The 22,981-nt window shown below is 37.4% G+C and overlaps 1 protein-coding gene across 1 annotated transcript; it reads right to left on the minus strand.

Annotated features, from left to right (window-relative positions):
* Window positions 1-694: 694 nt before the first annotated feature.
* On the minus strand, window positions 695-22,626 carry LOC137403958 (phytanoyl-CoA dioxygenase domain-containing protein 1-like). The gene is made up of 9 exons (XM_068090093.1): window positions 22,546-22,626; window positions 17,490-17,636; window positions 17,198-17,276; window positions 15,890-15,937; window positions 13,767-13,822; window positions 11,504-11,717; window positions 6,448-6,582; window positions 3,204-3,330; window positions 695-1,169 (listed from the first exon to the last, which is right to left on the minus strand). Exons 1-9 carry the CDS (start codon window positions 22,576-22,578, stop codon window positions 1,121-1,123), a joined length of 888 nt encoding a protein of 295 aa, XP_067946194.1. The 5' UTR covers window positions 22,579-22,626; the 3' UTR covers window positions 695-1,120.
* Window positions 22,627-22,981: the final 355 nt, after the last annotated feature.

Raw genomic sequence — 22,981 nt, forward strand, 5'->3', positions numbered from 1 at the left:
ATTTAGATTTTAATAAACTATTTAACCTTTTCGCGACTGGATTCTAGAAACTTCTATGTTACAGTGCAATAAAGCATAAAACGCTTTTTAAAATTGATATCATTTCAAGTTTTTATATTATTACCAAACAGTGCAAAATAATATAATAATAAATATCTAGCGGCATAAGCTTATTTGTAGCACAGTGTTATCCACTGCTTGCTTAAAGAACTAATAGAATATATATTGTGCATCACCTTGTATGGAACAAGCATTAACCCGTTTCATTTTGATTGGAGTTGTGATCACTTGCTAGATGAAAATAGTAATTGCTTATGGAATAACCTCCTTTATTTCTGTGACATCATCTTCGCTAAACAGTCAACAGTATTTGTGAGTTGGAATCCTAAAGAGATGATCACTACATGTTCATGCAAACTGATAGGCTGAAATAGGAATGTTATGAGTTGTTCTCTCATGGTATGTTTCAGGGATGCCACACTATGAGTGCAAGCATTGCTCTCCTTTCTTACTCTCAACTGGAATCAGCTGGCGCTGCTATCAACAAGTATGTGTGTCAGCAAAGTTCAGCGAACAATTATCATTTACCTCACCCAAGATGCCAGGTAGGTGCTGCCATATCACGCTGCCATTGCTAGGTAATATATTGGTATGTTGCTCGACAACCCATTCGAAGGAGAGATACGTTTGTGCATGTGACACTTAATAATATATTATCAGTAGAATATTTGTTTTATTAAGTGTCTAACATTTGTTTAACAGCTAAAAAGAATTGCGTCAGCGACTGATAACAAAGTTTAAGAATTGACAGATAAAAGAAACAAAAGTTCAACTGTGTGTATAAGACTTGTGTAATACACCTGAGAGTGTTAGATGAACTTTATTATAATGTGTAGCCATGCATTATTCTATTAGCATTATTTCCTTGCAAGCTAAAAACTATGAACAGCAAAAACTTAGAACCAAGAGCACCAGAGGTATTTGTAAAAGAGGTAAAGTGTGTACATTCTATTCAGTTAGCAAACATGTTTCCTTCAATGATAACAGGAAGCCGACATGCCTAGTCTTGCAGTAAGGTCAGCAGATATCTCCTCTTCCATTATGAGCCAGAGAAGTCCCACTAATTGGCATTCATAGCGGTGAAAGGCAGCTCTGCAGTGGGCTGTAACCTGAAGAAATGACAGACGACCTTGACAGAAGTTGTAACGGTTTGGTTGAGTTGTACCACCATTACCTGACCTACTAGTAGCACCGAGAACTACACTTAAATGTATTTAGAAGTCAGACATGAATGTTGTAACAACATTATATAGTCCCAACTTCTCTATCCTTAGAGTTATCCTAGAATCAATTATAGATTCGTCTCCCCTAGTCTGTCCTCAGTGTGAAATACTGAAGACAACACATTTTAATTGCTGACTACGTAATTCTTCACATAAAAGTGTATAGTGAAAAATTAATATTAAAATAGATATAAAACAGATATTAATTTAATATCTGCGATATTAAAACAAGTTTGATAAAAACAAAACAGAAATTCAACCACTGCTAAAATTTATGCTAAAAACCAAACTTTGCTGATTTTCAACTTATACCAGAAGCAACATACTAATGCTGGTATTGATGCTATAGATAGTGGAACAACAAAATTCAATTGCGTGAAGAACTAAATGAAACGGCAGCAGACCGGGGCATTAGCAATAAAATTAGTTTTGTTGTTCAATATTAGAATATCTCCGACAAAGCTTTTTAATAACCTTCTAAACAGACGATGATAAGGTAACAATGTGGTGCCTACAACACTCACACTGTTATTTTGTTGGGTATACAAATGTACAAATGTAAGTTCAAAACTTCATTTTCTCATTTACCAGTACGACTGCTCATGCATAAGTGTACCCAACAATTATAAACTGGTCCACAGGAAATTTACTCTGGCCTAATGTCAAGTTGTCAGTCCCGTACCCACTTTTGCAAAACGAGTGCACTTCGAAACGCTGTCAAAACTACAAACAAAGAAAAGTGTCCTAAATGTCATTAGTACTATCTATGGGAGTCATAAAAGCTGCAGGTGCCATAAGTGCTACATGTGTCATAAGTGCTACAGGTGTCACGAGTGCTACATGTGTCATGAGTGCAACAGGTGTCATGAGTGCAACAGGTGTCATGAGTGCTATAGGTGTCACAAGTGCTGCAGGTGTCATGAGTGCTACAGGTGTCATGAGTGCTACAGGTGTCATAAGTGCTACAGGTGTCACGAGTGCTACATTTGTCATGAGTGCAACAGGTGTCATGAGTGCTATAGGTGTCACGAGTGTTACAGGTGTCATGAGTACTACAGGTTTCATGAGTGCTACAGGTGTCACGAGTGCTACATGTGTCATGAGTGCAACAGGTGTCATGAGTGCTACAAGTGTCATGAGTGTCATGTATTTCATGAGAGACAGTAGTGTCATGGGTGCAATTAGTATCAAAAGTATGAACGAAAACCAGAATTAGTCTTTCCAACTACTGAAAAGCTTCTGTTTGTAACACCCTATTTTCCATCTACTTATGATACCAGGAGCATTTGTGGTTGATGTACTTCCTTCCAACCTGTTGTTCATAAGCTGGCGTAGTAACCATGACTGCTTCATTGTTTTGGCGATCGCTGTGACTTTCTAATGATTTACTAATTTCACTAGACAATCATTATGTTTCCAGGACGCGAATGATGCAAATTTGGGGTTGTGCGCATGTTGAGCTACCGTGCAATAAGCCCTTCAATGGACATTCGCATGTTGCGGAGTAACACGGGTCCTTTGGTAAAAAAGATAAGGATTTCTGCACCGGAGGTCATAAAGACGCATTCAAAACCGTTTAAATCAAAATAAGAACGACTGAAATGCGAAAAATATTTAAAATGGAATAGCTAGCATAGTGGAAGCGCGACACTTTTGCGCATCCTCCAAGAGTGCCGTTTCTGTCTTTCGCAAGCATGAAAAATTCAATAAAAATTGGTGGGAAACAAAACTCATGATTTTCAGATTTTTGCTAGTTGCATCTTGCGGTTGATGCAAACTTACGGACTAACCACATCATGAAAACAGCGAATGTATTCATCGCATTAATAAGTTGATTGGATGAAACCGAGGTTATGCTCACTAAACGTGAATCATGCTCAAGATTTGATGGGTTATTAGATACTATAAGCGATCTCTTACCAGTTTTCAGAGCTCCATACAGTTCCTTTCTGTTCTATGACATGTAGAGTATATGCATTCCTGGGTTTCTCTGACAAGTTGCTTTCACTCTTGTGCATAACCATGCCATGTATTAGCACCAAAGACCCTATAAAATAGCCATACTATGTTTAACACCAAAGACACTATAAAATATTCATACTATGTTTAACACCAAAGACCCTATAAAATATTCACGCAATGTCTTTGCACCAAAGAATTTTTGCTATTACCTCACTGTGCGTAAGCATGCAAGACCCAGTAATACAACTTCACTGTGCAAAGAATGTTTTAAGAAATACCACTCTGTATTCAACAGTTCAGCATGACATCCTGGCATGATTTCTAAGAGTGATCATTTTCGTTCCCAATATCTCTAAGGAAGACAGTTTATAAAGTTCATGCTCTTGGTCATAAAATCAAAAGTGTGAGAGTTGTCTGTCCTCTGACAATCTGCAGTCGCTCGCCTGCTTTTAATGATTATATAGTAACAGCTCTATAAATTGCTTTACTCAAATGTGTAAAGTTGAAACGTTGAAGTCTGGATCAGACACAATCGGTAATCAAAAGAGTAACAACCAGCGCTGTTCACCATTCTTTGCTATCACAAGAGCAGTCTTTGTCAGCAGCGACAGTTGGAGGTTAGGAAAAAGATTGCATCATATAAGATTTGAACCATCAACATGCAGCTTACCAGCCTGACACTATTACACCTGGGCTATTGTCCACCTTCCGGCATATCAGAATAGGTATGTGCATTCTTACTATATACTTGATTGGCATGCCTGACGATCTCTTCCAGCCCACTATATTATCAGAGAACTAGTTACATATAAAACTAACACTGACATGATACAAGGTCAAATCTCAACTTATGACCGCCTCAGCATATGATACTATTGATGTATAATGCAAACTTGGAGCAGAAGTTGTTTCAACTACAAATTAATTTCCTGCATACAACGTCCGCAGCTTTCACAATATTGAAGTTTTAAAAATCAGTACTTACATCCGGTTTTGTCTTTGTTTGTAGTTTAGTTCTACAATGTTTGAGCGAAAATAAATGGTGCCTACCACCTTCCTGTCCATAATGTTAAAACGAAGGACCTCACTAAGACTGCAAGTTGCAGTAAAGAATGAAGGCACCGGTTTCCTTTAAACTAAGACACCAAAATTTAGGAGAGCGCCTGCAAATATTTTGAGATGAATTCTTCAAAGGATCTTCATATAATTATAGTTATCATGAGAAAGAAATAAACGTGAAGAAAGAAGCGAAATAAGAAAAATTAAGAGACTACCATAACGATTAAAAATAAAATGTGCAAAATAACCAATATAAACATAAAAACAAACTATAAACAGTAAAAAAACAACCAGTTTTCAAGCAAGCGACCCGTTTGTTGTATCTCCCTATCTAGGCATCACCCGTCTCTTGTATCTCCCTATCTATGAATCACCCGTCTCTCATATCTCCCTATCTACCCATCACCCATCTCTTGTATCTCCCTATCTACGCGTCACCCGTCTGTTCTATCTCCCTATCTACGTGTCACCCGTCTCTTGTATCTCCCTATCTACGCGTCACCCGTCTCTCATATCTCCCTATCTACGCATCACCCATCTCTTGTATCTCCCTATCTACGCGTCACCCGTCTCTCGTATCTCCCTATCTAGGCATCACCCGTCTCTTGTATCTCCCTATCTATGAATCACCCGTCTCTCATATTTCCCTATCTACGCATCACCCATCTCTTGTACCTCGCTATCTATGCATCATCCATCTCTCGTATCTTTCTATCTACGCATCACCCGTCTCTCGTATCTCCCTATCTAGGCATCACCTGTCTCTTATATCTCCCTATCTACACGTCGCCCGTCTCTCGTATCTCCCTATCTAGGCATCACCCGTCTTTTGTATCTCCCTATCTATGAATCACCCGTCTCTCATATTTCCCTATCTACGCATCACCCATCTTTTGTATCTTCCTATCTACGCGCCACCCGTCTGTTCTATCTCCCTATCTACGCATCACCCGTCTCTCGTATCTCCCTACCTACACATCACTCGTCTCTCGTATCTCCCTATCTACGCATCACCCGTCTCTCGTATCTCCCTACCTACACGTCACTCGTCTCTTGTATCTCCCTATCTACGCATCACCCGTCTCTCGTATCTCCCTATCTATGCATCACCCGTCTCTTGTATCTCCCTATCTATGCATCATCCATCTCTCGTATCTTTCTATCTACGCATCACCCGTCTCTCGTATCTCCCTATCTACGCATCACCTGTCTCTCATATCTCCCTATCTACGCGTCACCCGTCTCTCGTATCTCCCTATCTAGGCATCACCCGTCTCTTGTATCTCCCTATCTATGAATCACCCGTCTCTCATATTTCCCTATCTACGCATCACCCGTCTGCCGTATCTCCCTATCTACGCATCACCCGTCTGCCGTATCTCCCTATCTACGCCTCACCCGTCTCTCGTATCTCCAATCCCTTGTAAGGCTACAACTCAATTCCTCTGTTTTTAACATGAAGACTAGCCTGGCAACTCGGTGCACTGTGAGAGATCGTTAAGTATAATACGTAACACAATAATTATTTGAAATTGTGACAAGATGGTCAGTTGGTGACAAGATGGTGCAGGTTGTATACTGTCTGTCTTCCAAGCTGAAAGATGTGAGCTCAAATTCTGTTGAAAGCAAGTATTATTACTTACTTTTAATGGCTCTTATTATAGTAAATATCACTTTTTTTATTAGATGTTTTTATATTTAGACTTACATAATGCATTCGCTTCAGATGTATGTAATTAGTATTCATCACTGCATTTGGGTCAGAGCACCAATTAAACAAAATGAAATGTATTCTTATATAAATATCTGGTCCAGCATATAAAATTTTGAACACGGGCAGTAAATATCCGAATATATAAACTTTGTGGGTTGATGTTTCCCTGCATATAATAGCTCACACTACACTATAAAAGAGTCAGCATATGATCAAACAACTGCAAGGGTATTAGTAGCTACTAGGGTATTAGTAGCTACTAGGGTATTAGTAGCTACTAGGGTATTAGTAGCTACTAGGGTATTAGTAGCTACTAGGGTATTAGTAGCTACTAGGGTATTAGTAGCTACTAGGGTATTAGTAGCAAGGTTTCAGGAGCTGTTGACGATGTTAAAGACAAAATGGCTGCAATAAATAGAGAAGACAAACCCTTTTTGACTGGACATGCTGTGTAAAGAGCATCATCAGGTGTTGGACTTATGCCCACATGCTTCAAGGTCACCCGCTCCTCATCGCCGACCTTTTTTGTGACCCTTAGCATGCGCCTTTCGCCATCCAATTTCCCTAAATTAGCCACCAAAGCAACTATGTGAGGTAACTGATTTTCTAAGTGCTATTAAAATAAATAACATGAGGTGATAACTCTTCTCCATAATGATTCATCAGTAAATGATTATAGTAATAACTATTATAACAGCCAATTAAATCGTCCAACTTTGTGGACCATCAAAAGCGTTACTTAAAGGTTGACTAGCAATAAAATTCACATTACAGTTATTTGGTATCAAAAGATTCGGCATGTCTTACTCTGTTGTGTTGTAGGTGCCAAATATGTGGGAATGTCATTAAAAGCTCTTAAAAGCTCAAAAACGAACAGAAAATCGCAGCCACACGAGACCGCCCTAGTTTGGATTCGTTTTCTCAAAACATAGCATAAAAATATGTTTAATTTTTTTAACTTAGCTTGAACGATTACGTATCATCCTCTGACAAACATGATGAGCCTTTTGGTCCGCTATGATGGTCGAAAAATGCTGTAGAAATTGTTCGCGCCATATGGCGGGAATTGTAAGTCGCATGATCAGATAATGTTAGTTTCAGTTCAAGTTTGATCTATCGCAAATAACATAAACGCTTTCTCGTATTAAGCTTGTTAATTTCAATTCGTCATAACGTCTAAGGCGCCACATCGTGTTTGTGCAGCTGGTAAGCTGAGAAGCACCTTTTTTCTTGGCCAACAGCAGAGAAAAGACCAGACCATCACCGGGCGTGGAGCAACCGGGTGAAGCTGGATGTGACAAACTTTATTTATTCGCCTGCTTACTCTTACCTTTGTTTTTGCCATTTCAAAGACGACATGTTTTCTAACCTGTTTGCATACTCCACATGTCACCAAAGCACGTGAGTAATTTATTTTATGAACTACTTGTATTAGTAGTAGTAACTCGGGTTATTTGCTAGTATTCTCCTAATACTACCGTATTAATCTATATTTAATATTACAATATTAATGTCATTTAATTGTAATATGATATTATTAGTATTTTATCTTTCTAATTACGTGTATTATTCTTATTATAATAACAAAACTAATTCATACTGCATATCTATCTGTAAAACGTAATATATTAATCTATAATTGATAAAATAATGTTATAAGTTTCACAATTAATTTCGCCGAATTTCTTAACCCCACTCACTTATAGATGTTATATAAAATAGTTATTGTCATTTTCTGGTATCATCGTTAATAGTATATTAGTATTATTAGATGATTATTAGTATTAGATGATGAAGAATTTGTGCCAACCACTGAAGACTGGGAAGAGTTTGAGTGCTATGTTGGCCAGCGTCAAATGCTCTCCAATTACATGTAAGATAGAGCTGAACTTAACCAAACTTGACAAAATATAAAGAATATCCATAGAGTTATTACTCACATTTTTATGTTTACAATATCATGGATTCTGATAAGGTTTTGTAAAATATGTGTCATGATTGCATGGCTATATATTTATTCTTTTTCTGATCAAGCAAATATGATATAATAACAAGAAATGATGTTGTACAAATCTTATTTCAAGTCAACTATTGTGTTGTGATTTCAGACCCGAATCCTGCTTCAAAGAGGAGAAAATAATAGTAAGTGTGACAGCACTCCAGCGACTATTTCACTGTCACGCCTGCGCACTTCCCTGCTCATTCACGATGGTGCGAGAAGGCGGATGGGTAGAGTTCAAGGTTACATGTGCCTCCTGTCACCAATCGTACACTTGGGAAACAACTGCCAGGGTGAACAGAGCTGAATCAACCTGAGAAATCTGATCCGAGAACCAAAGCTGAGAATCAACCCCCTGCTGGCAGCTGCATCACTCTTTTCTGGCGGATGCCTTACGCAGAACCTCCATTTTCTGTCGCTCCTGAACATCGCGATACCAACCCACAGCGTTTGCCTCTACCAACAAAGAGAATACTTACATGGTGTGAGTGTTAATATTTACCCATAAACTTGGAAAATAAGAGTAAAAGCTAGGCGCACTAATTGAATAACGACATCTAGAAACAATTTTTTTCTTGAAATGAAATATGTCATCCTTCAAGCGAAATATATTATAATTTAAAATTCTGATTCTTCATCATAATATAACACAAAAAGGGGGAAGAGGATTCTACATTCTTAGACTAATGATAATGATACAAATTAATCTTGTATAATGAAGTTTTACAATATTTTACAGTGTATTGCTGAGCAGTATACCCTGCATAACGAGGGATTGATGGCAGCAATCGATTGGGAGCTTGATTTGGCAGGTGACTTTAGATGCGATAGTCATTGGGGCATTGCGCACTATACACTATGATGGATCAGAGCTGCAGTTTAATAGTCAGCAGCCATCTTGTCAAGGTAAAACTGACAGTTTTTACTTCACAGCCTGACAGAAACCCAAATTTTTTAGTAGTTATCAATACATAAACACGAAGTTGCTGATCTAGCTAAATAATTCATTCAAATAATGTGAAAGTGATTGTTGGTCGTAACTTTTTTTTACTTTGCAGTCAACAGAGACCACCAGCTCTAACGCCATAGAGCTGGAAGGCTTCAAGCGATGCCAGTCTGATCTAATTTTCCACGGCCTGAGAGTGAGGTCCATTACAACGGATGTTGTTACAAAGGTTGTGTGCATACCGCTAGCTTGTGTTTTGGCTTATGCCGCAAATTCGTCGCGGTGAGCGATGGCCTCTACCTGCCTGCTTGGTGTCTAAGATTCGGGCTCTTTTCCCACCAACGGATGATGAAGAAGAGTTTGCAGACTTGCAAACAAGATTTGCGGCATAAACCAAAACACAAGATTGCGGTATGCATACAACCTTTTCCGAGCATTTGGTGATGGCTCTCCAAATGGGAATAGATTATCTACCAAAACAATTATTGAACAACAATAATTGCTGATCATCAAAATCTCGATCTTTATATAATAAAATCCTAATACCTAAAATCCTAAAAAACTAATACACTCTCTACTGTAGTAAGTGTACAAGCCAAATATAACAATTCTCCTTGTGTTCCACGAGTTCAGAATATGTGTGTTCAACCGATGCATTAAATGTGTAACACAAGAATTGTAGATAATGCTTGACACATTAGCATAGCTTGGGTGTTGTTGGCATTAAATGAAAATCCAACTCACTATGATATCGCAGGTAATTATTCCACCCCAACTCAAGGGGTGCAGGCGCCACAAGTTCGTCCACATCAGGATGCATACACAGGCATTCATGCTCCCCGCGGTCATTGAGACGATGCGCAAACTCAGCATCATGGCAGTACAAACATTCAAGAAGAGATGGCATGTCTTGACAGCGCTTGCAGACACACCACTCTGTAGCCGGTGGTATTAGCTCCTAAAGAAATGAACAGATATGTCTATGCAACCATAGCTAATACATCAGGTCGATGTTATCCAACAGTATATCAGCGCAGCACTAGATTTAAATATTAAAATTGTTAACGTTGTCATTCGAGAAAAATCTGTAATTATTTTTTTGCAATATGAAGCAATAATTATCATCATTAAAATCATATATATAATAATAATATTCGTTCTATCACTCTCTAGCTAAAACTATTAGTACTAGCTAGCTTGGCACATAAGAGCTGGCTAGTGGCGGTGCTTACTTGCTGAGAGGTTTGATTCTGTTGAGGATCTTCTTCAGATAGAGCGTCAGACTCGAAACGCCAAGGTCTTAACTCTTCAGAATTTGACATTTTTTATGATCGCAACTCGGGCATGTACACGTATGTTGAATTGTCCGACAGAATGGCCAAGCTAAAACTGTAAAGTAGCGAGCATCTATATTTGATACGGGGTCTTAGGTAAAACCCGAAGTGTTTGTCATAAACAATTGCTACGATAAGTTTTATATTGAGCTTTTTATTGGCCTTTCAATTCACGCAAGAACATCACATGACAAGACAATAACCAAACTCCGCGGATACGTCATCGAAATCAAGAGATTCCAATCTACGGCGGCTATTGTTTTTGAGCTTTTAAGAGCTTGTAATCACATTTCCACATATTTGGCACCTACCACACAACAGAGTAAGACATGGCGAATCTTTGATACCAAATAACTGTAATGTGAATTTTGTTGCAAGTCAACCTTTAACAATCATCACAACACACCCCAGCTAGTAGGAACTACTACACTCCTTTTTGTAAACAACTACCCTCTTTGACTTCACAACAAATTATACCTATTACTTTTTTAAAGAGCCACTGTAACTTTTCACCGTCTATTGTAACTCATACAAGCATCATCCTCCTACCTCATCTATAAAAATTCCACTGGTAAAGCAATACAATCCACCACTGCTGACAAAACACTGCAATTCATCCTTGCTGACATCATGATACAATCCACCACTGCTGAAAGAAAACTATGATACACTAGTGCTGACAGAATACTACTATTCACCACTGCTGACAGAAGGCTACAATCCACCACTGCTGACAGAAGGCTACAATCCACCACTGCTGACAGAACGCTACAATCCACCACTGATGATAGAAAGCAATAATCCACCACTGCCGATGAAAAGTTATATTTTATGGTTTCGATAGAGTGCTGAGATCTACTTCTGCTCGTGGAATACTATAATCTACCCCTGCTAGTATACGACTACAATCCACTTCCTCCGGTGGAATACTATAATCCACCCCTGCTAGTATACGACTACAATCCACTTCCTCTGGTTGAATATTATAATTCAACCCCGCTAGTATACAACTACAATCCACTTCTTCCGGTGGAATACTATAATCCACCCCTGCTGGTCGAACACTACAATACCGCTAGTTGGACACCCTAATCTACACCTACTGGAGGAACATTAACATCCACCCCTAATGGTAAGACTCCTTCATCCACCCCTAATGGTAAGACTCCTTCATCCACCCCTGCTGGTAGAAACACTGGCACTCACCTTCCTGATGGGAACCAGGAATAAACCAAAGGCAGCCATTATCTAGTGTGGCATCATCGACAGCTAGCCAGACACCATAGAGCTTAAGAGGGTCGAGCCAGAGGAAAGAAGCATCTTGGTGTGGGCATACGGCTCCCCCTATCCGTGGGTTCTTGAAGATATACATGCTCTGTATAATGGCGGGGTCCTCGAGCCTAAAGCCTTTCATCACTCCCTATACATGTCAAAGATTAGTTTAGCTGTGAGAAACTGGAAATTTGGATAACTTCACCACAAACAAAATTCATCAAAAACAAAAATAACACTATCACTCAAATTGATGATTAGCTGTGCGATTGACCGCAACAATGGACTGCCATGATGTCATTTTACGATGAGCGGCCAACGTAATCGTTGCTAGCCATAATGCGATGGATTTTTAACATGTTGAATTTTGACATCGATGATCACAACTGTTAGCATCTTGATTGGCTGTTTGTTGATAGCATCGGATCCAATTTCAACAGTTTTGAAGATTGGTGTCAATTCATATTCGTAAGCATAGCGAAGAACTACGCTCTCGTGATGAATTGCATAATCAGATAATCCAAGGATAACAAAAGGACCCGCAATAGCCTGGGCATGGCTCTCTGGGAGGGGGGTGGGAGGAGAGAGAGAGCCTGGGACACGTAGCGAAAAAAGGTAAGATAGCTTCTGCAAAACGGGCGACACATGTCACATATGACGCTCAGACTCATACTAATGGAAGTGTGTCAATAGATTCAGATCTCACGATGTATTAGATGTGGCGCGTTTAAAAGCCTATGGTCACAGTCACGTGACATGATATAGTAAAAGGCCCTATCTCTCTCCCCACCCCCAAAAAAGCCATGCCCAGACTAGACCCGCGACATCACCAATGCACTTTCATAATTTCTAATGGGTTGTTGGTTAGCGACCACCTACTTATAGTGTGTACACCTTATCATTGGTGATGACGTACAAACAGCTAATAGTTGCAGTCCATCGCACAGCTAAACATTGATTTGAGCGATAGTGTGCATGAGCCTTCAAGGTAGAGGCCCGTGTACACTATCTCACCTTACGGCCACACGTATTAATTTTTTCGTTGATTCTCACCGAAATCACGAAATGAATGAAAAACACAAAATTATTCGGCCGAAATTCACAGAATTGTCAAAGCTGTGTGTGCATACCGAAATCGTCGATGAAACGCTTTTAATTGGCTAAACAAATTATTAGCGAGCACGAATCTAGTAGCTTTTGCAACTTATATTACCACGCACAATAAAAGTACCAGCGCAATTCAACATATGATATGTACATATGATGCAATTGCCTAGATTGCACTATGGTTGGTTCTTTATCATTCAGACATTATTGCTACAAATTGTTTCTTTTTTAATCATAACAACTTTTTTAGCAGCGAAATTTCCGCTGTAGAAAGAGTTGCCATCTTTAGCGCAATCAAGTCAGTTGTATCGTATTTACTATGGCAAATTGCGTTAATACTTTTCTTGCGTGTCGCGTTATGCGCCTCGGACTATATAAATTGTAAAAGCTGCTAGAGTCGTGCTCGCTAATAATTTGTTTAGCCAATTAAAAGCGTTTCGTCGACGATTTCGGTGTGCATGCACAGCTCTGACAATTCTGTGAATTTTGGCCAAATAATTCTGTGTTTTTCGTTCATTTCGTGATTTCGGTCAGAATCAACAAAAAAATCGGCACGTGTGGCCGTACCTTTAGGGTGAATAGTGTGACACATAACAAACTGTAACTTACAAAAGGTTACAAATTAGCACATCATAGCAAATATATATGCTAATTATTTAGACTATAATAAGTAAGAGTAACGTCCGGTCGTCTATTTAAATCCGCGGATGAAGTTTGGGAAAAAAAGATTGCGCATCTTGCAGGATTCGAACTCATGACATTTTGCTTCACAGCCCAACATGTTAATCGTCAATCTTCCAGTTTTTTTAGAACATTTGCGCACATACTTATTCTGTGTACTTTATTGGCACACATGACAATCTCTCACAGTGTAACAGACTGTCAGGGTACTAGTTATATCTGACCAGCTAGAAGAGACCATCAGGCCTTCTCCAAAAGAAGTAAACAAGGTTTACAAGAAAACTTTAGCTAACTTGGACAATCTCACAGCATTATTTAGCTGAGCATTTAATACAATTTTTGGAAAACACTCTCACTTCTATATCTCTGTCAATGTTTACTTCACATCTCCAAGCAAATATTTTCATACCTTCATTTTCTTACTGAAGGAGAAACGCTTGAAGACATCACTGTGCCAATGCAGAGCTACAAAACAGACCACTCATAGCAGCTTCAACTGATGGAGCACATCAACATGCATACATCTAACTAGGCTCATTTATGAGCTTTACCATTATGACACTAATTTGAAGTTTGTCATTTCTGAATGAGATGAAAACTCCTGAAACACAGTTATCGAGACCTCAATATATTAATTAATATCAATCTCAGTATTTGTCTTTTTGTTAAAAATTGTGTCCAGTTATAGCAATTAAACTTTAGCAATAAAAAATATGCACGGCACTGGATTTGATCTCACGACCTCGAGATATACAGGGGAGGAACTAAACCATTAAGCAACATGTGATACAATGAATTCATTGGGCGAATAGTCATTACATTGGTTAATATACTCATGCTCGAAGCACTTGCTTGGGGTTAATAACTAGTACTGTTGAGCGTTACGAGTAACGATTGTTAAAGGTTGACTTGCAACAAAATTCGAATTACAGTTATTTGGTATCAAAAGATTCACCATGTCTTACTCTGTTGTGTTGTAGGTGCCAAATATGTGGAAATGTGATTACAAGCTCTTGAAAGCTTAAAAACGAAAAACCGCCATAGATTGGAATCTGTTTATTTCTCTGATGTTGTCATTACAGTTTGGTTATCGTCTTGTCACGTGATGTTTTCACGTGAATTGAAAGGCCAATAAAAAGGCCAATATAAAATTTATCGTAGCACTAGTTTATGACACACTTCGGGTTTTACCAAAGACCCGTATCAAATATAGATGCTCGCTACTTTACAGTTTTCTTTCGGCTTGGTCTAATCGGCAAGTCGTAATCTGATCATGTGACCCAATACTTCGCAAATAATTTCTGCAGCACTTTTCAATTATCACAGCTGACCAACAGGCTCGTCATGATTATCAGACAATGATATGTACTTCTTCGAGGTAAGATTAAAAATTAAATGAATTTTTATGGTAAGTTATAAGATATTAGTACTAAAAGTGACAGCATTACAATGATGATAAAACAGACGCGTAAAAACAATAGACATGGTTTTATTGAATGCGTGAAGTATATTAGTGAAAATATTTCGACGAATAAGGTTGCATGAAATTGTAAACAGAAACCATCTACCACAACTACCTCACATTTGAGACGTTTTGGAAAGATAATCCAAACTAGGGCGGTCTCGTGATGGCTGCGATTAACTGTTCGTTTTTTAGCTTTTAAGAGCTTGTAATCACATTCCCACATATTTGGCACCTACAACACAACAGAGTAAGACATGGTGAATCTTTTCATATCAAATAACTGTAATGTGAATTTTGTTGCAAGTCAACCTTTAATCTGACCCGAATGCTGGTATTGTTTTAATTAAAAATTTTAATAAAGATCTAGCTTTCCAGGTGAGCTACGCCAATTCATTAGGTAACTATTCTATTAACCGAGCAATGTGGGTATTTGGCTATTTTTTACTATAATAAGACCTGTGTCTGTCTGAAGTCATGCTAACAGCAAAAATACTGCCTCAAATGGGGGTTAGACTCGGACCCTCCATCTTACAAATCAGCCTGCTAACTACTACACTACTACTACTACTACTACACTACTGAGCCATGTTACCAACTCACTGAATAATTATGAACATACTTATTACTTATGACGATCTCTCACACTGCCCGGGACTGTCAATCGTACTAGTGATATATAATAACAAGCATACACTATAAATAACGTTGTTTAGGTTGTACTAAGCAAATTGTTGATCTGCTCATCGAAATCTCGTATGAGGCAATTATTAGAATAACTAAGATGTCAAGCAAACACTCATTCGTTTAGAAAGATGCAATTAGCTACGAGTTGTATGCTCATTGTCTTATAAAAGTTAGAATGAAAGAGAAGATAACTTTTAATCTGGGGCTAGACTACTGTAAATGTTCATTTGTTTGTGAGAGACAATTGTATTTGTTTAAAAACATGCGCTGAGTGAAATCCTCTCAAAATAGCCAATCACAAATCACAAAAAACTAGGATAAGTTTTCCCCAGATGTTGCAAGCAATGGATTCAATTGAGTTTGTAAATATGGACAGCACTCACCATGCCCAACCTTATTCAGACTCTTGTCCTTCTCTACCTTTAGCTCACCTATAAGGAAACAATCTTGAATGTAACGACCTCAATACTGACTACACACACAGAGAGATCAGAATAAAATACAAAAGGGATTACCGTTCTGCACGACTATAGCAGATTTCTCGCATGCAATAGTTACATCTAGTATATTAGAATGATCTCAGTCTATACTAAAAATATTACTGCATTTCAATTTATATGTACATAAGACAACCACTACTGAGAAAAAAATATGTCATAAAAAATAAATATATAATAACATTATTATAATATTATAATAATACATACGGTAATAATATAAGTAAAAATGTATGTAATAAGATTACCAACAAGAGAAGTGACTCACTACAGACTAGTACTACGACTATAACTAACAGAAGTGACTCACTGCAAACTAGTAATACAACTACAACTAACAGAAGTGACTCACTACAAACCAGTAATACAACTAACAGAAGTGACTCACTACAAACTAGTAACACAACTACAACTAACAAAAGTGACTCACTACAAACTAGTAACACAACTACAACTAACAGAAGTGACTCACTGCAAACTAGTAATACAACTACAACTAACAGAAGTGACTCACTACAAACCAGTAATACAACTAACAGAAGTGACTCACTACAAACTAGTAACACAATTACAACTAACAAAAGTGACTCACTACAAACTAGTAACACAACTACAACTAACAGAAGTGACTCACTGCAAACTAGTAACACAACTACAACTAACAGAAGTGACTCACTGCAAACTAGTAACACAACTACAACTAACAGAAGTGACTCACTGCAAACTATTAACACAACTACAGCTAACAGAAGTGACTCACTACAAACCAGTAATACAACTATCAGAAGTGACTCACTACAAACTAGTAACACAACTACAACTAACAGAAGTGACTCACTGCAAACTAGTAATACAACTACAACTAACAGAAGTGACTCACTACAAACCAGTAATACAACTAACAGAAGTGACTCACTACAAACCAGTAATACAACTAACAGAAGTGACTCACTACAAACTAGTAACACAACTACTACTAACATAAGTGACTCACTACAAACTAGTACTACGACTATAACTAACAGAAGTGACTCACTACAAACTAATAACACAACTACAACTAACAGAAGTGACTCATTACAAACTAGTAACACAACTATTACTAACAGAAGTGACTAACTACAATCTAGTAACACAATTACTGCTGACAGCTGTCAGTCAAACTGTTAGTAAATATTGTAGATCAATACCCACCCTGCTCATCTAAAGCATCCTTCTCAAAAAAATACCTTATTTTGTCTCCACTTGTTAGGAAATAATCATCTTTCAGTTGCTAAAACAAGAAGGATAACCAGAATTAACATCGACATTGACATAACATAACGTATCGATTCACAATTATGTGACCAACAATATGGAAAGATTGCTGCAGACACAGTTTGCAGAGGTTCATAAGCACTGAGCATAAGTAAATGGTCAAAGGTCCGTGAGCTTTACTGTTTATAGACTAAATCCTCTCTATTATAGGGCATTATTGGTCCCCCACCTGTTGATCTTCACCAGTAGAGAACACAGTTTTATGTTCAGTAGTAATATCTAATCCATTCATAACTCTATACATCTCGGCTTTCATCTCATCACATTCTTCAGCCGTAGCAAAATCTTCAATGACTGCATATCCTTTGGACTCAAACTGAAAACAATAAATAATGTTAACTGATTATTTTAAAGCTAGACAAATGCTTGAGAACTAGCCAACATTTGCAAACTGGGGATTAGAAATATACATATCCACCAAACTTTTGAGGATTATGAGGGCTATAAATTTATCCTCCAATCTTGGGGACTACAAGGCCATATTTATATCCATTACATACTGTAATGACTTTGGTTACACCAATCCTAATATGGTAAACTTGGTGATGACCCTAACCCTTTGTTTAGGGCAGCATGATGCCCTGTCCCTGTTGCCCTACTATGATCAACAAAACTTTTTCAACGAAACCTGAACCTGCGTTACTGGTAAAGCTTGAATTCTCACGGTGGGGTCTTCTAGCATGCCTATAGCCACGACCTTGGCCATCTTTATATTATCACGTGAAATTGCTATTAATTTGGCTTCAGAAAAATATTAAAGTTTGACTTGCAACAAAATTCACATTACAGTTGTTTGGTATCAAAAGATTCATCATGTTTTACTCTGTTGTGTTGTAGGTGCCAAATATGTGGAAATGTGATTACAAGCTCTTAAAAGCTCAAAAACGAAAAGCCGCCGTAGATTGGAATTTCTTTATTTCGATGACGTAGCCATGAAATTTGGTTATGGTCTTGTCAAGTGATGTTCTCACATGAATTGAAAGGCCAAGAAAAAGCTAAATATAAAACTTATTGTAGCACTAGTTTATGACATACACTTCGGGTTTTACCGAAGACCCTGTATCAAATATAGATGCTCGCTACTTTACAGTTTTGTTTCGGCATTATTCAATCGTCAAGTCGTAATTTGATCATGTGACCCAATACTTCGCAAATGATTTCTGCAGCACTTTTCGATTATCACAAGTGACCAACAGGCTCGTCATGATTATCAGACAATGATATGTACTCCTTCAAACTAAAGCTAAAAAATTAAACGAATTTTTACGGTAAGTTATAGGATATCACTGCTAAAAGTGACAGCATTACGATGATGATAAAACAGACACGTAAGAACAATAGACATGGTTTTATTGAATGCGTGAAGTATATTAGTGAAAATATTTCGAGGAATAAGGTTGCATGAAGGTGTAAACAGAAACCATCTCTCACATCTACGTCACATTTGAGCCATTTTGGAAAGAGAATCCAAACTACGGCGGTCTCGTGTGGCTGCGATTTTCAGTTCGTTTTTGAGCTTTTAAGAGCTTGTAATCGAATTCCCACATATTTTGCACCTACAACACAACAGAGTAAGACATGGTGAATCTTTTCATATCAAATAACTGTAATGTGAATTTTGTTGCAAGTCAACCTTCAAAGGATGACTCACAAAAAAATTTCCATTGCAGTCATTTGGTATCAAAAGATTCACCATGTTTTATTCTGCTGTGTTGTAGGTGCAAAATATGTGGAAATGAGATCACAAGCTCTTAAATGCTAAAAAAAAACAGTTAATCGCAGCCACACAAGACCGCCGTAGTTTGGATTCCCGAAAACGTCGTAGGTTGAAATCCCATTACTTCGATGACTCAAACATTTGAGTTTTGATTAGATGTTGATTAAACTTGAGCAGATGTTTTCACGGAAATACACTGCACGTCTTTTAATAAAATCAATCTAACTTAAGAGACCCGTCGCGTTATCTTAGAGGCACGTGAACAGATGTACATACTCAGTAATGAGTAGGTTTCATAGATGGTGACAGAGATACAGGTTTAACTCACTCCATCTTAAACATATAAGATGATTTAGCTCATGTTTTTATTATAATTTACATTTTTTTCTCTATATTTTAAATTTACCCTTTTCCTGTTAAAACTGCAATGTTTTGAAAAACTTCCAAGATGCTGGAAATTACTGCTTGTCTCAAGTCACTAGTGTATTTGTTCAACTTTTACACTGTACATAAGACAAAACCTATTTGGAGGTAATGGTAAGTCGAGGTTTGACTGTATCAGAGTTGCGGGCATAATTGATAGGACAACTTCTGCTTGTTTGACAAGACACTTTACCTGTCTATTTTTAATATTGTAAGATGTATAGACACGAATGCAGCAAAATGGTAACGCGATATCTACACTCAATTTATTCTGTAAATATTTAGATAAACAAGGCTCTGGCACATCTATTCATTTGTAATAGCCATTTGCCGGACATTTTATAGCCTTGAGATAGTTTAATTGATTCTCAATCGTAACATGAGAGACAATCAGATGGTGATATTGAACGATGACGCAAGCAGCAGCATATGTGTGTACCGGCAACTTTAGTTGTGATTAGAGTGGCAGAGCTGCAATATTATGCACTACTTTCCACTACTTTATTCTCCTGATGGAAAACATATATATATATATATATATATATATATTTAGATATATATTTACATATATAGATATTAATAGCATACATGTATATGATGCTATAAATATCAGCCGAAGTGAGGCCCAGTGGCCTGAAACGAGAAAGTTGATTTTATTCTCCTGGTGGAAAGCAGGAGAATAAAATCCACTTTCTTGTTTTAGGCCACTGGGCCTCACTTCGGCTGATATTCATAGCATCATATACATCCTTAAAGTATTAACTTGGTCGGTTGGTCAGTTTCAAATGAGGTCAATATTACAAGCTAATTATATGTATTATATTAATATAATATATATTATATTAATTATATGTATGCTATTATATATATATATTATGTTAACAAATGATCAAATACAGTAAAATATACTGCGAAGAGGCATCTAGCTTCAGGTCAAAGAGTATAATATTCATTTTATCTGACAGCATGATTATTATAACAGTAAACTACCAATTCCTTCCCGTCGAGCTGCCCACAAATTTCCACAAGACTGATATTTTTCAGACTTGGGCTAACAAGTCATGAAACCAATTTTGTGTTTCTTTTAATTAAGAACATATAAAAAGGAATAAAGTGACCACATACACAGCTTGTCGTTTGAGATACACGTACTTCAAAAGCTCAGCATTAAAAACCTATATCTAGTCCAAATTAAATAATTTAACAGTCATTTTGTTCGAGTTTGTCTCAAAGTCCACATTTTTGTACAAAAAATGTACAAACTTTTATCAACAGTAATATTTATTTAGCAATGTACCAAAAACTAAGTAAACTGCAAATTTAAATGAAAAAAAAATTGGTGGTTAATTTCTGTCACAGATTCTGAGTGCTGTATATAGTATCATAAACAAAGTTATAGCATGACAATAGCTATTGCGCAATACGCTGATGAGTCATGATCATAAATTTAGAAGCATTGTTCTATTACTAGATTTTTCCTGAATGAACTTTCTGGAAGTTTCTAGAATAATTGTAAGGAGGTATAAATAGCCTGACTGCAGCTGTTCAGAGGAATTCAGTTTACAGCGTGCATGTCTACAAGTCAGCAATGAAGGATTATATCATACTCTCACAGCAATCTTCTGCATATTATTATATAGACATTATATTACTTATACATAGTTAGCCGCAATATTACACCCGGACGTCTTAACTCTTAGCCTTGTGCAGACATCAGGATACAATCACAACACCAGATATCCCGAACTTGTCACATTGCATCACCACTTTGTGACAATTTCAAAAGCATGAATTAATTAGTGTTTATTATCAACGTTTGCAACAAAATATATCAGATATTGTCATTCTGTTTCCATCGCAACAAAATGTAAGTTTCACTGCTGTTTGCTACTATTGTTTACTAGGCAGTTTATCAGAAGTTTTCCGGTGCATGTAGAAATAAATTGGTAAAATGATAACATTGAATTGAATATTCAATAAAACTTTACTTTATCGTAGTTTAATGCACCAGGCATGTTATAATTTACTAATTAATGGTCACAATATATCGCTAAAGGTTCATCAGTTTACTATTTTTCAGGTTAGAAGTAGTACTGTACTACTTCTAACCTTTCCATTTTCTAAAATGGCGCTTACTGGAACAGTAAGCGCCATTTTAGAAAATGGAAGTTCATGATAAACGAGATGATGCAGTTAAACAAAATTATCTGAAAAGATAGCACCCACAGCTTAGTTCATCCACTAAAAGCCTTTTGACAGGAGTATAGGGTCTACTACCAACCAGTATGTCTCAACTCCATTAGTAGCTACTAGGTCCGTTCGGGGTCCATTGGTACGATCAAGCTACCCTTGGTAATCTCAAAATTTAGGTTCGAACAACATAGGAATTATGAAGCTACCCTTTTGTTCTGCAATAGGCATTGCGTTTCAAGGTTTTTTAAATTGCCTTTAGGTTGCCATTTGAAAATGTTCTCCTAAGGCCATGGTTTGACCAGATAGTTATCATATACAGCATCAGTCCGGACCTGCCAACCCAAGAGTGGGGCAATTCGTGAGATTTGGTTTTGGGGCAATTGATGTATCAATGATAGTATATAAAATTGTGGAAATTGGGGCAAAAATCTCACGCATTTTGTTTTTTTGGGCTGATTGCGTGAGTCTCACGCCCAATGAGTGAGAGTTGGCAGGTATGAGCATCACACTGATTGATAGTTGGATAATCATTTAATTGTTAGAAGTTATGAAACACTAGAAGAGCTCAAAAGAGATCAGCGAAGCATTAATATGACAATAATGACCAAAGAGAATGGCAACTTAGTAAATCTATATTGCAAGTAAGCTGCATTGAAGCACAATGCTTATTATAAGCTGGCCAGGTATTTAAATTAATGAGGTGCGCAGCTTATGCTGTTGTAATGTGTACTGATGAAGTGGAAGCCAATAAGCTAGCTAGTTTGTATGATCGAGCTATGTAGCTATCGAGCTATGTATCGAGTATGATCGAGATATAGCAAAAAACAAAGAACCTGTTATGCGCATACACTTCTACACAATGTGATGCTTGCACATAAAAAATAACACTCACTTCCTCAACCCAGTTCGGACGATCCGCTGACATGTTTGGTGATGATCGATCTAATTCTGCTAAGTTCACGCCAGGCCAGTCTCATGTCTGGATAGTTGCAGTGCATACGCACAAGTCAGTGATAAAGGTATTTTACTTGCGTTAACAAATCACCGTCAGAACCTCACTATTTGACCGACTCCAATAAATACGTTTTCACACATTTCAACATGTCTGTCTAACATTACCCACAATTGGTATTCGGAGCGATTAATGGGCCATGCAGCCGTTAAGGTCATTATCAATTAAACAATTTTTAATAGGTGTAGTGTTTTATCCTGCAGCAGATTTTTTTGAAAATGTATTTGTGTTTTGCTGTCCGTAATAATTTTTATGTAAGATTATGTATGAAAGTATTAGCAATTTTAAGCAGATAGTATAATGGAGAAACGCCTAA

The sequence above is a fragment of the Watersipora subatra genome, chromosome 9 (assembly GCF_963576615.1).
Source record: "Watersipora subatra chromosome 9, tzWatSuba1.1, whole genome shotgun sequence".
NCBI classification, from domain to species: Eukaryota; Metazoa; Bryozoa; class Gymnolaemata; order Cheilostomatida; family Watersiporidae; genus Watersipora; species Watersipora subatra.